The sequence below is a fragment of the Chiloscyllium punctatum genome, chromosome 1 (assembly GCF_047496795.1).
Source record: "Chiloscyllium punctatum isolate Juve2018m chromosome 1, sChiPun1.3, whole genome shotgun sequence".
NCBI classification, from domain to species: Eukaryota; Metazoa; Chordata; class Chondrichthyes; order Orectolobiformes; family Hemiscylliidae; genus Chiloscyllium; species Chiloscyllium punctatum.
In genome coordinates this window covers 112,100,351-112,113,427 of record NC_092739.1, presented here as the reverse complement: position 1 = coordinate 112,113,427, position 13,077 = coordinate 112,100,351, and the positions used below count along the sequence as shown (strand labels likewise).

The 13,077-nt window shown below is 42.1% G+C and overlaps 1 protein-coding gene across 1 annotated transcript in view; it reads left to right on the top strand.

Annotated features, from left to right (window-relative positions):
• LOC140478761 (long-chain-fatty-acid--CoA ligase ACSBG2-like) overlaps window positions 1-13,077 on the top strand; it is a 111,433-nt gene that overhangs the window by 83,800 nt on the left and 14,556 nt on the right. The window contains exon 12 of the mRNA XM_072572110.1: window positions 4,649-4,788. Coding sequence (XP_072428211.1) covers window positions 4,649-4,788 — 140 coding nt within the window. The remainder of the gene's footprint in view (window positions 1-4,648; window positions 4,789-13,077) is intronic.

Here is a 13,077-nt window from a genome sequence, read left to right as displayed (position 1 = left end):
TCTCTGTACCCTCTCCAAAGCGTCCACATACTTTTTGATAACATGGCAACTAGAACTGTATACAATATTCTAAATGTGGCCAAACCAAAAGTCTTGTACAATTTTAACATGACCTGCCAGCTCTTGTACTCAATACCCCGTCTGATGAAGGCAAGCTACCATATGCCTTCCTGACCACTCTACCCACCTGTACAGCCACCCTCCGTGCACAATGGACCTGAACTCCCAGATCTCCGCTCAACAACTTTTCCCAAGGGTCTTCCACTTACAGGATTAGTGGTGCTGGAAGAGCACAGCAGTTCAGGCAGCATCCAATGAGCAGCGAAATCAACGTTTCGGGCAAAAGCCCTTCATCAGGAAGCTTTATTCCTGATGAAGGGCTTTTGCCCGAAACGTTGATTTCGCTGCTCGTTGGATGCTGCCTGAACTGCTGTGCTCTTCCAGCACCACTAATCCAGTATTTGATTTTCAGCATCTGCAGTCATTGTTTTTATCTTCCATTTACAGTATAGTTCACTCTAGAATTAGACCTTCCAAAATGCACTACCTCACATTTGCCTGGATTGAACTCCATCTGCCACTTCTCCATCCAACTCTCCAGTCTATCTATATTCTCCTGTATTCTTTAACAGTCCCCTATGCTTTCTGATACTCCACCAATCTTCGTGTCATCTGCAAATTTACTGATCAGACCACCAATGCCCTCTTCCAGATCATTTATGTATATCACAAACAACAGTGGCCCCAACACTGACCCCTGTGGAACACCACTGGTCACCTTTCTCCATTTCGAGAAACTCCCTTCAACTACTACTCTCTGTCTCCTGTTGCTCAACCAGTTCTTTACCCACCTAGCTAGAACACCCTGCACACCATGTGACTTCACTTTCTTCATTAGTTTATCGAGGGGAACCTTATCAAATGCCTTACTAAAGTTCACGTATAATACATCTATAAGTCCATGTATTTGACATCTACAATGAGTGAGGGCATCTCTGCTTATTTTGCATTTGGCACATCGGAGATGCTCCCTTTTTGAATTTCGCAAGACGATTTGGGGCCAAATGAACTCTATGAAGAACCTTAAACTGCATGGCATTAGTTTTGCTACAGTTTGAGATCTTGCGCATGTTCACCCATATGTTCTCCCATGTCTGAGGTAATCTCAACTCCCAACTCTTGCTTGCAGACCTCACATAGTCGCTCAATATCACTTGAGGCACTGCACCCCAATAGGTGGTAAAAGATACTAACCAAGAGAGTGCTTGTGACATGAAGCAGTCTCCTCTCTCTCCTCCTATAGGGATTGGTCAAAAGTGTAGTCTTTTTCTGGATGAAGCTCCTTCTAGCTTGAGCCATGCCCCAAACTCAGGGCAAAGGATAAACAACAAAAATAGGTCTTATGAACAAAAATAATTTAAAAGTGGGCACTTCACCCATCCCCAAGCCTACCTTGATCTCAATTGTGATTGTTAAAAAAAAAGCAACACTTTCTGAAATAAAATAATAGAGGGAAAAGGAGAAGAACACGAGGTAGAGAAAAAAAGGTAAAGAGGAATGATTAGAGAACCATCATTGTCCATGTTTTTTGGACTATCCAGTCTATTTCAAAGTGTCCAGAAACTTATCTGCTTTTCCTGAGGAGTCAAATACATGCACAGACCCTTCGTGATTAAAGCAGAGCACCACCGGGTATCAGATGGAATGTTGAATATCAAGATCCCTTGGTCTCTTCTTCACCTCATCGAAGGACTTCCTCTTGCGGATCACGGCCGCAGAAAAATCCTGAAAAAAACATAATCATTGATCCTTTATAAATCAGGGCCTGAGGATCCTTTCTAAGTGATCTGGTGACTTCCATTACCTTTGTGTGTCCCTGTAGGACTGGAATTGCACTGGGACTGGGTGGGGGCGCTGGTCCGAACCAGGCCTCTTTCATTCTGCACCCGGCCTGCCTCAACCTCCCAGCTCACAAATTGAGACAGCCAGTCTTCAAAAAACTGGCTGGCTGCTCACCTTCCTCTTGCTCCAGCAGCTCCGATTATCTGGATGTTTTATCTTCAACCTCAATTTTAGAGGTTGTCGACCTGTTCTACTGAGGCCTGTACCTGCTTCTCCATGGCCGAGATATGTCCTACTGAGGACTCAGCCATGGTGACTCAGCATTCCTGATGAAGGGCTCCTGCTCGAAATGTCAATTTTCCTGCTCCTGCACCTGTTGTGCTTTTCCAGCACCACTTTAATCCTGACTCTGATCTCCACCATCTGCGGTCCTCACTTTTGCCTAATCGAGTGGGCTGCTGTGTCCTGGGTGGTGTCAACCATGGATCCAGGAAACCCCTGATTTTGCCTTGTAGATGGTGAATAGGCTTTGAGAATTCAGTAAGTGTGATCGCTGCAGAATTCCCAGTTTCTGACCTACAGTTATTGCCACAGTATTTTTATGCCTGTTCAGTCTTTGGTCACTGTTAGCACCCAGGAAGTTGGCAATGGTGGATTGAGTTCAAAAATGGGTTGGTTAAGTCTTGTAGGGTTGGAGATGGTTATTGGCTAGTACTTGCGTGGCATGAATGTTGCAATTTTTCATCTCAAGCTCAAATTTACTGTGATGTATGTTGTATGATTTATCTATGTGTACAAGTAACTTTCAGTTGAGAGTCTGTATTTTGAAATCATGGTATGTTGGTTTTGGTCTTTATCTGTGAGGGGGCTTGATGGTTGATGTGCCAGTATTTCTGGAAGCAAGAATTTTTCAAAAATGAGATGTGGCGTCCCTGGCCTAATAATAGGAATGTGTGCTTTGGGTAAGTCTTTTGAGCAAGTGCAGGAAGCAGTGAAGACCATTAGCTTGTTTTCAGTTTATAAGAATAAACATTTTTTTTCTTCAGGGTTAAAACCCAAAACTTCCCATGCTTTATGTTTCAGTTAGCAGGAGTACTGGTTGAAGTTAGCTTTATGTCACAGTTTCTCATGTGGAAAGGAGATGAATCAGAACAGTTCAGAAATAGTTCACTGCAGTAGAAGGATTTCAGAAGTGTTTGGTTAGAAATCCTGAAGGGGCTATTCAAAGCTGAGAAAATCTAAGCTCACAGGTATGAATAATCAAGCAAATGGCTTCCACACTGTCAACACTGGGAATCGAAAGAAACAGTTAAATTAAATCTATAGATATGAAGTAAAGCAAATTGTCTGGTGTTTGAGTACTATACAATAATGTTGTTGGGACAGATAGGATTGTGTTTTACATTGTGTTTTAAAATCTTTCAAATTGTGTTATATCTTGATTTATTGTATTCTAGATTTTCTTTTATGTATAAAGACCTGTTTTACTGTAAAAGTTAAATCTGTAGCATTGTGTACTTGTGTTTCAGTGAAAGACTACCTCATTAAATTTAAAATCACAAAATATGATCCATCAAGCCAGACTTCTCATGTCAGTGTTTTGCTTATCTCTTTTGAAGAAATTACAGACTCATTTTATCAAAGATCTTTAAAATATTTCTCACTGAGTTCTCACATCAATTCCAGCAAGTGCAAATTGTTACTTGAAGCAACGTTTGGACCAAATTTCAGCAGGGTACTAACTTATTGAGCTTTGTTATTGTTGATGAACTTAGCCCTCTTTTCCTTGTCTCTTGGTACATGTCCTTCCCACATACACTCCCTATCAGTCTCACTGCCCTCAGGTTGCTGATTGGTTGCTCAACCTGGTCCTTTGCGTTGCTGCTATTAGCTTGCTTAGAGGAACAATAGAAAATTGAACAACAATTGTTGGCTGCCAATTAACTCAACAGATAGTAGTTTGGGAGGTCACAGGAAAAGAAAGTTGAATTGACACTCCCCTTGAATGGTACTCCTGTGCAATGGTACTCCAGAGTCAAACTCATGCTCAATTCCAGAATTGGTATACTATTTAAGTAATAAGTGAAATATATAAAAATAAGACCATATCATAGGAAATAAAAACTGAAAAATTGTAACTTCACCTGGGCCTACATCTTTTGAGAGAGATGAGTTTTCATGTCGTACCCTCCTTATCCTAATTACAATTTAGTCCTGTAATGAATTTAGATTCCATACAGTGTGGAAACCAGCCCTTTGGCCCAACAAGCCCACATGGACCCTCCGAAAAGCAACCCACCCAGAACATTCCCCTACATTTACCCCTGAGAATGTGCAAACTCCACACAGACAGATACCCGAGGTGGGAATTGAACCAGGGTCCCTGGTGTTGTGAGGCAGCAGTGCTAACCACTGAGCCACCGTGCCTTGTAATGAGATTTTAGATTTAATAAATTTGTGTAACTAACTCGTTTCTGATACAGTATTTTGTAGCCTATTTTTACTAGCTATTTAGTATCTGTAGCTGAAAACAACAGCAGGTCAGGCAGCATCCACGGAGAGAGAGTAAACTAATGTTTCGAGTCTAGATAACTCTTCATCTGTTGCTGCTTAATTGTGACCAATGAATGTGAATATCTATGACATTGTATTCTATTATGTACAGGAAAAGGCAGAAAATGGTCTTGACTTGACATTTGGAAATTGTGTAATGCTGTGCAATACATTTTTTAAACTACTTATCTGGCATAAAGATAAGTAGTTAATGTGGTAAGTTGCATAACTTATTTTGATGTTTTAATTGCAGAGTTGATAATCACAGCTGGTGGAGAGAACATTGCTCCAGTCCCCATTGAGGATGCTGTTAAGGAAAAACTTCCTATCATTAGCAATGCTATGCTTATTGGTGATAAAAGGAAATTCCTCTCCATGTTTCTCACTTTGAAGGTCAGTGTCATTGTGCAGAAACCAAAATGAGCCTTTACTTTTTAGTGTCGGATGTTCTGATGCTTCTTTGCTGGCAACACAAGATTATGAGCTTTCCCACTGTTATTACACGTTGGATGTTAAGGCAGAAACGTGCACAGGATAAAGTCAAATAAGTTCACTTTTTATGTTCTGTCTTTAAGATTTGACAAATGTTGGCTGATGCTGGTGGGTAGGTGAGACAGAGGAGGGAAAAGTGAATTGAATTATTCTCATTACCCTCCTCTTCTGTTCATAATTTTTTGGCTATTGAATTTGTTTTATTCTTTATCTCTCCCTTTTTGAAAATAGGCTGTAGTATGTTTCCCCACTTGTGAAGTGCACTTAAAAAAGATGCTCAGCAAATTCCTTAGAGTTAAAATAAGGTAGGATTTATTCCTGCATTTGAGGAGAGAGTTTGTGATGGACATTCACACATGCATGTGCATCCAAGAAGGAAAGAAGAGAGAAAGGAAAGAAGTAACAAATGACAAAATGCATAAAATCAAAGCTATTAGAATTAGTTCACAAAGGTTAGAAAGTCAAGTAAGTCGATGTCCTGTGGGACTTCTCTGTTCATTGGCTAGGGACAAAGGTCTGTCTTTTGCAGGAGCTCAAATACAGACAAATTGCTGGTGAAGGTGCCATAGGTCCAAGCTGGAAGTTGGTTCACTTTGCAGATGAAAGAGATTTCTATCCAGCAATCAGACTTTTGTGACATACTGAGATCAGAGGCAAGTGTTTAACCAAGCTTGGAGCTTACATCAGTCTGGTGAAATGTTTGTGCAAAGGCAATTAATTAATTTTTCTCGACAGTTCTTCGAGTGTGGTCTCAGTAAAGTCCTATATAATTATGAACACACAAAGTAGAAAGTTATAAACAGCAGTAAACCATTAAGGCTCTTGAACCTGTTCTACAATGCAATGTAACCGATCTGCAGCTGAATTCCATGTACCTGACATCGTCCCATATCCCTTATACATTTTGATGAATAAAAATCCATCACTAATAGCTTTAAAATTAACAATTGATTTCACATTAATGGAAGAGAGTTCTGAACTTTTGTCATCTATTGCATGTATTAGTTTCCTACTTAGACTTTTCAAAAGTCTGTCTGTAAATTTTAGATTGTGCTCTGTGGTCCAAGATAATCTAATTAGCAGAAGTGATTTTGCTCAATCAACCCTATCTTTCCACCCTTAGTAGATTGTAAGCTTTGATCAGGTCACACCTTAACTGTCTAAATTTTCAGGGAATACAACCCTAAATTTGCTTAATCCCACCTCATAGCATCATAGAGGTATACAGCAAGGAAACAGACCCTTCAATCCAACTTGTTTTTACCAACTACATATCCTAAACTGATCTAGTCCCATTTTTCTGCATTTGGTCTATTACCGTCAAAACCCTTGCTAATTCATGTACTCACCAGATACCTTTTAAATGCTGTAATTGTGCCAATCTCCACCCTCTGGCAGCTCATTCCATACACTCACTATCCACTGTGTGAAAAAATTGTCTCTCAAGTCCCTTTCAGGTATTTCTCTCTCACCTTAAACTTATGCCGTCTAGTTCTTTCCTTACCCTGAGAAGAAGACCTTGGCTATTCACCTTATCCACGCCCCTCATGATTTTATAAACCTCTGTAAAGTCACCCCTCAGCCTCTGACACTCCAGGGAAAATAGCCCCAACCTGTTCAGTCTCTCCCTACAGCTCAAACCCTGTGAATTTATTGGAATGTTGGAGCAGGCTTGAAGGACCAGATCACCAATGGCTGCTCCTATGACCCATATTCCTTTATTCTAAGTCCCTTTGGACTAGCTTTCTAACTATTTAGAAAATGTCCTCATTTGAACGCAAAAGTAATGATCTTACATTCGTCTACATTGAAATCTATTTGTCAGAGTTTTGCTCATTTATCTACATCAGTTGTGCTTTTTCATTTCCATTTTGCCTGCTGATATTATTGACTATCTGTGTCTTGGGTAAATTTGGATGTGTATATCTTTATCCATTCTAGAATATAAATTGTTTGTGAAAACATGAGTAGTTTAGACCTCAATATAAATCCTTGTGTGACACTATCAGTTACCTTCTGTCAATTTGTACGGGCGTTCTACCCTACTGTCTGCTGCCGCTCAGCCGGTTTCGAAACCAGATCAATAATTTGCCTTTTAAATTGCAGATTTTTAAAAAACTCTTTTACTTCAATCCTTTTGTATTGAGAATCAAAACACCTAATTGCTTGCTTTGATTTCCTAATTGCTTGCTTTGTCTGCATAGTGACTTTCCCTGTGATTCTTAGGCAATGTCACTCAAATCAGAAAACATCCTGCTTCCATTCTCTCACCTCTTGTCATTTCTCCTACCACAGCGAATAAATTCAAACTTCCCACATTTCTATTCCATCTCCAAAATGTAATTTTTAAGTACCTACTTTTGAATTTATTTAGAGCCAGTAGCAATAGGAAATCAAGAAACTAATAATTCAATATTTTTATTTATGAAGTGGTAAGGTCTATTGGACTGTTACATTTTAATTTAGTTCAGCAACTGATATAGAGAAGATGAATTGATTTAATTTAATGAGGAACATAATTAGTTATTTAACTAAGACACAATAAGACAAGTGATGTGTTGTGTCTGAGGATAAAGGAGCTCCTGGTTACAAGGCAGCCTGCAATAAGACTTTGTAGATTAAGGAGTTTTGATTCAGAGTTTGAGTTGAAGGCCAATTTGCTGACACTGAAACATCGGAGAGATGGAGAATTACCTGTACGCTTTATTCTGGGAGTTCAGCAGATCTCTTAGGTCGGGGACAGAGATCAGCAGTGGAAGGGTATAACTCAGAATCAGGTATATATGAGATCCAGGAGGTGGAAGGGAGGACCCTTAGTCTTTGTTTTGAGATTTGTGGATAAAAGCAGTGGCTTCAGAGTGGATGAGCAAACTGACCACAACATATGGTATGGGAAGTCATTCAAGGTGAAAAATTAGTGGCATTACAGGGACAGACACAGTTATAGACCAATAGAGTCATAGAGATGTACAGCATGGAAACAGACACTTTGGTCCAACTCATCCATGCCAACCAGATATCCCAACCCAATCTAGTCCCACCTGCCAGTACCCAGCCCATATCCCTCCAAACCCTTCCTATTCATATACCCATCCAGATGCCTCTTAAATGTTGCAATTGTACCAGCCTCCACCAATTCCTCTGGCAGCTCATTCCATACACATACCACCCTCTGAGTGAAAACATTGCCCCTTAGGTCTATATCTTTCCCCTCTCACTCTAAACCTATGCCCTCTAGTTCTGGACTCCCCCACCCCAAGGAAAAGACTTTGCCTATCTACCCTATCCATGCCCCTCATAATTTTGTAAACCTCTATAAGGTCACCCCTCAGCCTCCGACGCTCCAGGGAAAACAGCCCCAGCCTGTTCAGCCTCTCCCTATAGCTCAAATCCTCCAACCCTGGCAATATCCTTGTAAATCTTTTCTGACCCCTTTCAAGTTTCACAACATCTTTCCAATAGGAAGGAGACCAGAATTGCACGCAATATTCCAACAGTGGCCTAATCAATGTCCTGTACAGCCGCAAGATGACCTCCCAACTCCTGTACTCAATACTCTGACCAATAAAGGAAACTATACCAAACGCCTTCTTCACTCTCCTATCTACCTGTGACTCCACTTTCAAGGAGCTATGAACCTGCACTCCAAGGTCTCTTTGTTCAACAACACTCCCTAGGACCTTACCATTAAGTGTATAAGTCCTGCTAAGATTTGCTTTCCCAAAATGCAGCATTTCACATTTACCTGAATTAAACTCCATCTGCCACTTCTCAAGCCCATTGGCCCATCTGATCAAGATCCCTGCAACTAAAAGAGAGAGTCCTATTGGCTGGGTTACTTTCCCAATACTCGGATTCACAACACTTGCTCTGGGTGGGATAGAAACTTGGAACGGGAGGACAAGGATCCAGTGGTCATGGTCCATATAGGTACCAATGACATGAGTAGAATTATGAACATTGTTCTGCTGAGGGAGTAGGAGCAGCTCAGGTCTAAACTAAAAAGCAGGATCTTGAAGGTAATAAAGGATAACCTGAACCATAAACAAACTGGTGTCAATTGAATAAAGTTAGAGAGATGAAGTGTGGCTTAAGGATTGTAGGGAGCAATAGGCTTCAATTCTGGGCACTGGCATCAATATTTGGTAAAATGGGAGCTGTACAGTTGGCATAGTCATTACTGAACTAGCTGGGACTAGTGTTCTGGTGAGTCATATAACTAGGGAGGTAGAAAGAGCTATAAACTAAATGGTGTGAGTGAGGATGGAATAAATTGAAGAGAGAAGGCAAGGCAGGAGAACATGGCAGCAATAACGGAAATGATGATTGGATGTTGGTAGGAGGGGAGAGAGCATTCAAACATAATAGTACAGGTGAAGCCTGAAGTTAGGAAAAAATAGTTTTTAAAAATAAACACAAAAGGCTCAGTATCAAAAATCACAAGGGGGCAAGATGATCCTGGCACAGCAAAGGTACATTTCCACAAAAAGGAAAGTGAAACTTAACAAATCCACACCTTCCTGGATGGTAGAAGAGATCAAATTATGATAAAAAGCAACAGTGTACTTATGACAGAGGTCAGGTGAAAATACAGTCAAGTTCCACACTCAATCTAGAAGGTTCAGAGGGATTTCTTTTAGTCAAGGGATTTGGATGTTGCCGACTATGCCAGTATATATTTCTCATCCCTAATTAATGTGAGGCCAGTTATGAATCAACCAGACCATGGAGTCACATGTAGACCTGACCAGGTAAAGATGATGGGTTTTTTTCTTGAAACACTTTTGTGAACCAGATGGCTTTTTATGACTATTGACAATGCTTTATGGTTACCACTAGACAAATTCTGTTTTTATTCCAGATTTTTAAAACTAAATTCATATCTTACCATCTGCCATGGTGGGATCCAAACCCATGGCTTTAGGCTGGGAGTTGGATGGCCAGTCAATTCACATTACCACTACTTCACTTGCTCCTCTTATTGGGAAACAAAATACAAAGAAAACCACTAACAGACCAATCAGTTTAACTTTAGTGGTTGGAGTACTTTGGAAACAATAATTTGAAAGAATAGTTCGCAATCACATAGAGAAATGCAGATTAATAAAGGTGTTGCAGCATTGGGTGGCATTTGTTCATTCTCCCCCTGTCTGCGTGGTTTTCCTCCCACAGTCCAAAGATGTGCAGGTGGATTGGCGATGCTAAATTGCCCGTAGTGTCCAAGGATGTACAGGTTAAATGGATTGGCCATGGGATACGTTGGGATCTGGGTGGGACGCTCTTTGGAGGGTTGGTGTGGACTTGATGGGCCGAATGGCCTGTTTCCGCACTGTAGGGATTATATATGTTCAACATCTCACTCACAGGGGCAGGAGAGATTTCCGAAGGGAAAATCATATTTAATTATTCTACTTGAGCTTTTTGACAAGGTAATGGAGAAACAGTATGAGGGAAATGTAGTTAATGTAATGAACCAGTATCGCAGATTGAAATTGGTAGGTATGATGTTGTGGGTATCACAGAGGTGTAGCTACATGGGGATCAGGACTCGGAACTAAATATCTGAGGATACACGTCCTATTGAAAGGACAGGCAGATGCGCAGAGGGAACAGGGTTGTCTTGTTAGTAAAAAGTGAAACTAAACCATTAGCAAGAAGTGATATAGAGTTGAAAGGTGTGGAATCTGTATGGGTGGAATTGAGAAACTGTAAAGGAGATGTGTACAGGTCTCCTGTCAGTAGTCAGGATGTGGGGACCAGGAGTTAGAAAAGAAAGAAAATGCTGGAAAATCTCAGCAGGTCTGGCAGCATCTGTAAGGAGAGAAAAGAGCTGACGTTTCAAGTCTAACTGACCCTTTGTCAAAGCGGTTGTACCGATAAAGCAGTTGTGGGAGGGGACCCGGGTAGGCCTGGAACAAGAAATGTTCCACATATCCCATGAAAAGGCAGGCATAACTAGGACCCATGTGGGTACCCATCGCTACAACTTTGATTTGGAGAAAATGGGATGAGTTGAAGGAGATGTTGTTGAGAGACAGAACAAGTTCAGCCAGGCAGAGGAGAGTGGTGGTGGGTGGAGATTGTTCGGGCCTCTTTTCAAGAAAGAAGCAAAGAGCTTTCAGGCTGTCTTGGTGTGGGATGGAGGTGTAAAGAGATTGCACATCCATGGTGAATAGAAGGTGGTTAGGGCCTGCGAATTGAAAGCTGGTATGTGTTGCAGGGCATCAGATGAATCCCGGATGTAGGTGGGAAGGGAGTGAACCAGAGGAGTAAGGATGGAGTCAAGGTAGGATGAAATAAGTTCAGTGGGGCAGGAGCATGCTGACACAAGAGGCCTGCTGGCACAGTCCTTCTTGTGGATTTTGGGGATTAGGTAGAAGCGGGCTGTCCGGGGTTGGGAGACTATGAGGTTGGATGCGGTGGGGGGCAGGCAATCAAGGAAATGAGGTCAGTCACGGTGTTGGAGACAGTGGCTTTATGCTCAGTGGTGTGGTCATGCTCCAGGGAGAGGTAGGAGGAGGAATCTGAGAGTTGGCGCTCAGCCTCTGCGAGGTAGAGGTCAGTACGCCAGACGACAACAGCACCCCCTTTGTCAGCAAGTTTGATGACAAGGTTGGGGTTGGACCTAAGAGAGTAAAGGGCAGAAAGTTTGGATAGAGAGTGGTTGGAATCAGTAAGAGGGGCAGAGAAATTAAGGCGGCCAATGTCCCATCAACAATTGTCAATTAAAAGATCAAGGGCAGGAAATTGTCCTGTCGGGGGTGTCCAATTAGAGGTGGAATGTTGGAGGGATGTGAAAGGATCTGTGGAGCGGGGGGAGGACTCTTGCCCAAAGAAGTGAACATGAAGGCGAAGGCAACGGAAGAAGAGCTCAGCATCATGTCGAGCCCAGAATTCATTGAGGTGGGGACGTAAGGGTACAAAGCTGAGTCCTTTGCTGAGAACAGCACGCTCAGCCTCAGAGAGGGGAAGGTCAGAGGGTATGGTGAACACACGGCAAGGACTGGGGCTGGAAGAGATGGGGTTCGAGGGATTGGGACTGTTGGAAGGTGGAGGGTGGGCAGGGGTGTGGGTGAGAAGATGAAGCTTGCGTTCCTTAACATCAGCAAGAAACAGGAAAAATTTGGAGTTAAGGCGTTGAATAATACGAAGGATGAAATGAAACTGTGGACCAGGACAGCTTTGAGAGAGACTAAGTCCGTGCTGCTGGAGAGAGGTGTCGACTGCTTTCATGTGGTGACGCGTGGCCCTGAGTGTGGCTTTTAGGATGCAGCGAGAACAGCAGTTGGAAAAATGTTGTATATTGTCCAAGTACCTGTAATCCTGGAGGCTGCATGCAGGGTGGAATTTGAGTCGAAATCTACGTGGAGTAAGTTGGAGGTGAAGACAGTCATTGAGGAAGGAAATATGGCTGTGGAAGCGAGTCTTAGTAAACACCTTGTCTAACACTGAGAGAGAAGAGGAAAGCAGTGAAGGTGGACAGGGGGAGAGAGACAAATGAAAATCCTGTCGGAGAGTAGTACTTTTTCAGGGTCGGCATTCCTACAGGAGAGGGGGCAGTGGGTTAAACTCTGGGTAAAAGCAAATTACTGCGGATGCTGGAATCTGAAACCAAAAGAGAAAATGCAGGAAAATCTCAACAGGTCTGGCAGCATCTGTAAGGAAAGAAAAGGGCTGACGTTTCGAGTCTACCTGACTCTTTGTCAAAGATTAGACAGAGGATTGGCTGACAGGCAGAAAGCAGAGAATGGGGATTGAAGGGTCTTTTTCAGGATGGTAGCTGGTGAGTAGCGGAGTTCCACTATTCACAACTATTCATGTTATACAATTTGGACAAAGGAACTGAGGGCATTATTGTTAAGTTTGCAGATGACATAAAGATGGAGGGGCAGGTTGTGTTGATGAACTGGGAAGGCTGCAGAAGGACTTAGGCAGGCTAGGAGAGTGGGTAAAGAAGTGTCAGATAGGAGAATATGGGAAAGTGTGAGGTTACACACTTTCGTAGGAAGAATAAAGGCATAGGCTATTTACTAAGCGGAGAAATACTTGGGAAATCTGAAGCACAAAGGGAGTTGGCAGTCTGAGTTCAGGATTCTTTTAAGGTTAACATGCAGGTTCACAGTTGGCAGTTAGGAAGACAAATGCAATGTTAGCAATCATTTCAACAGGGCTAGAACAGAAGAGCAGGGA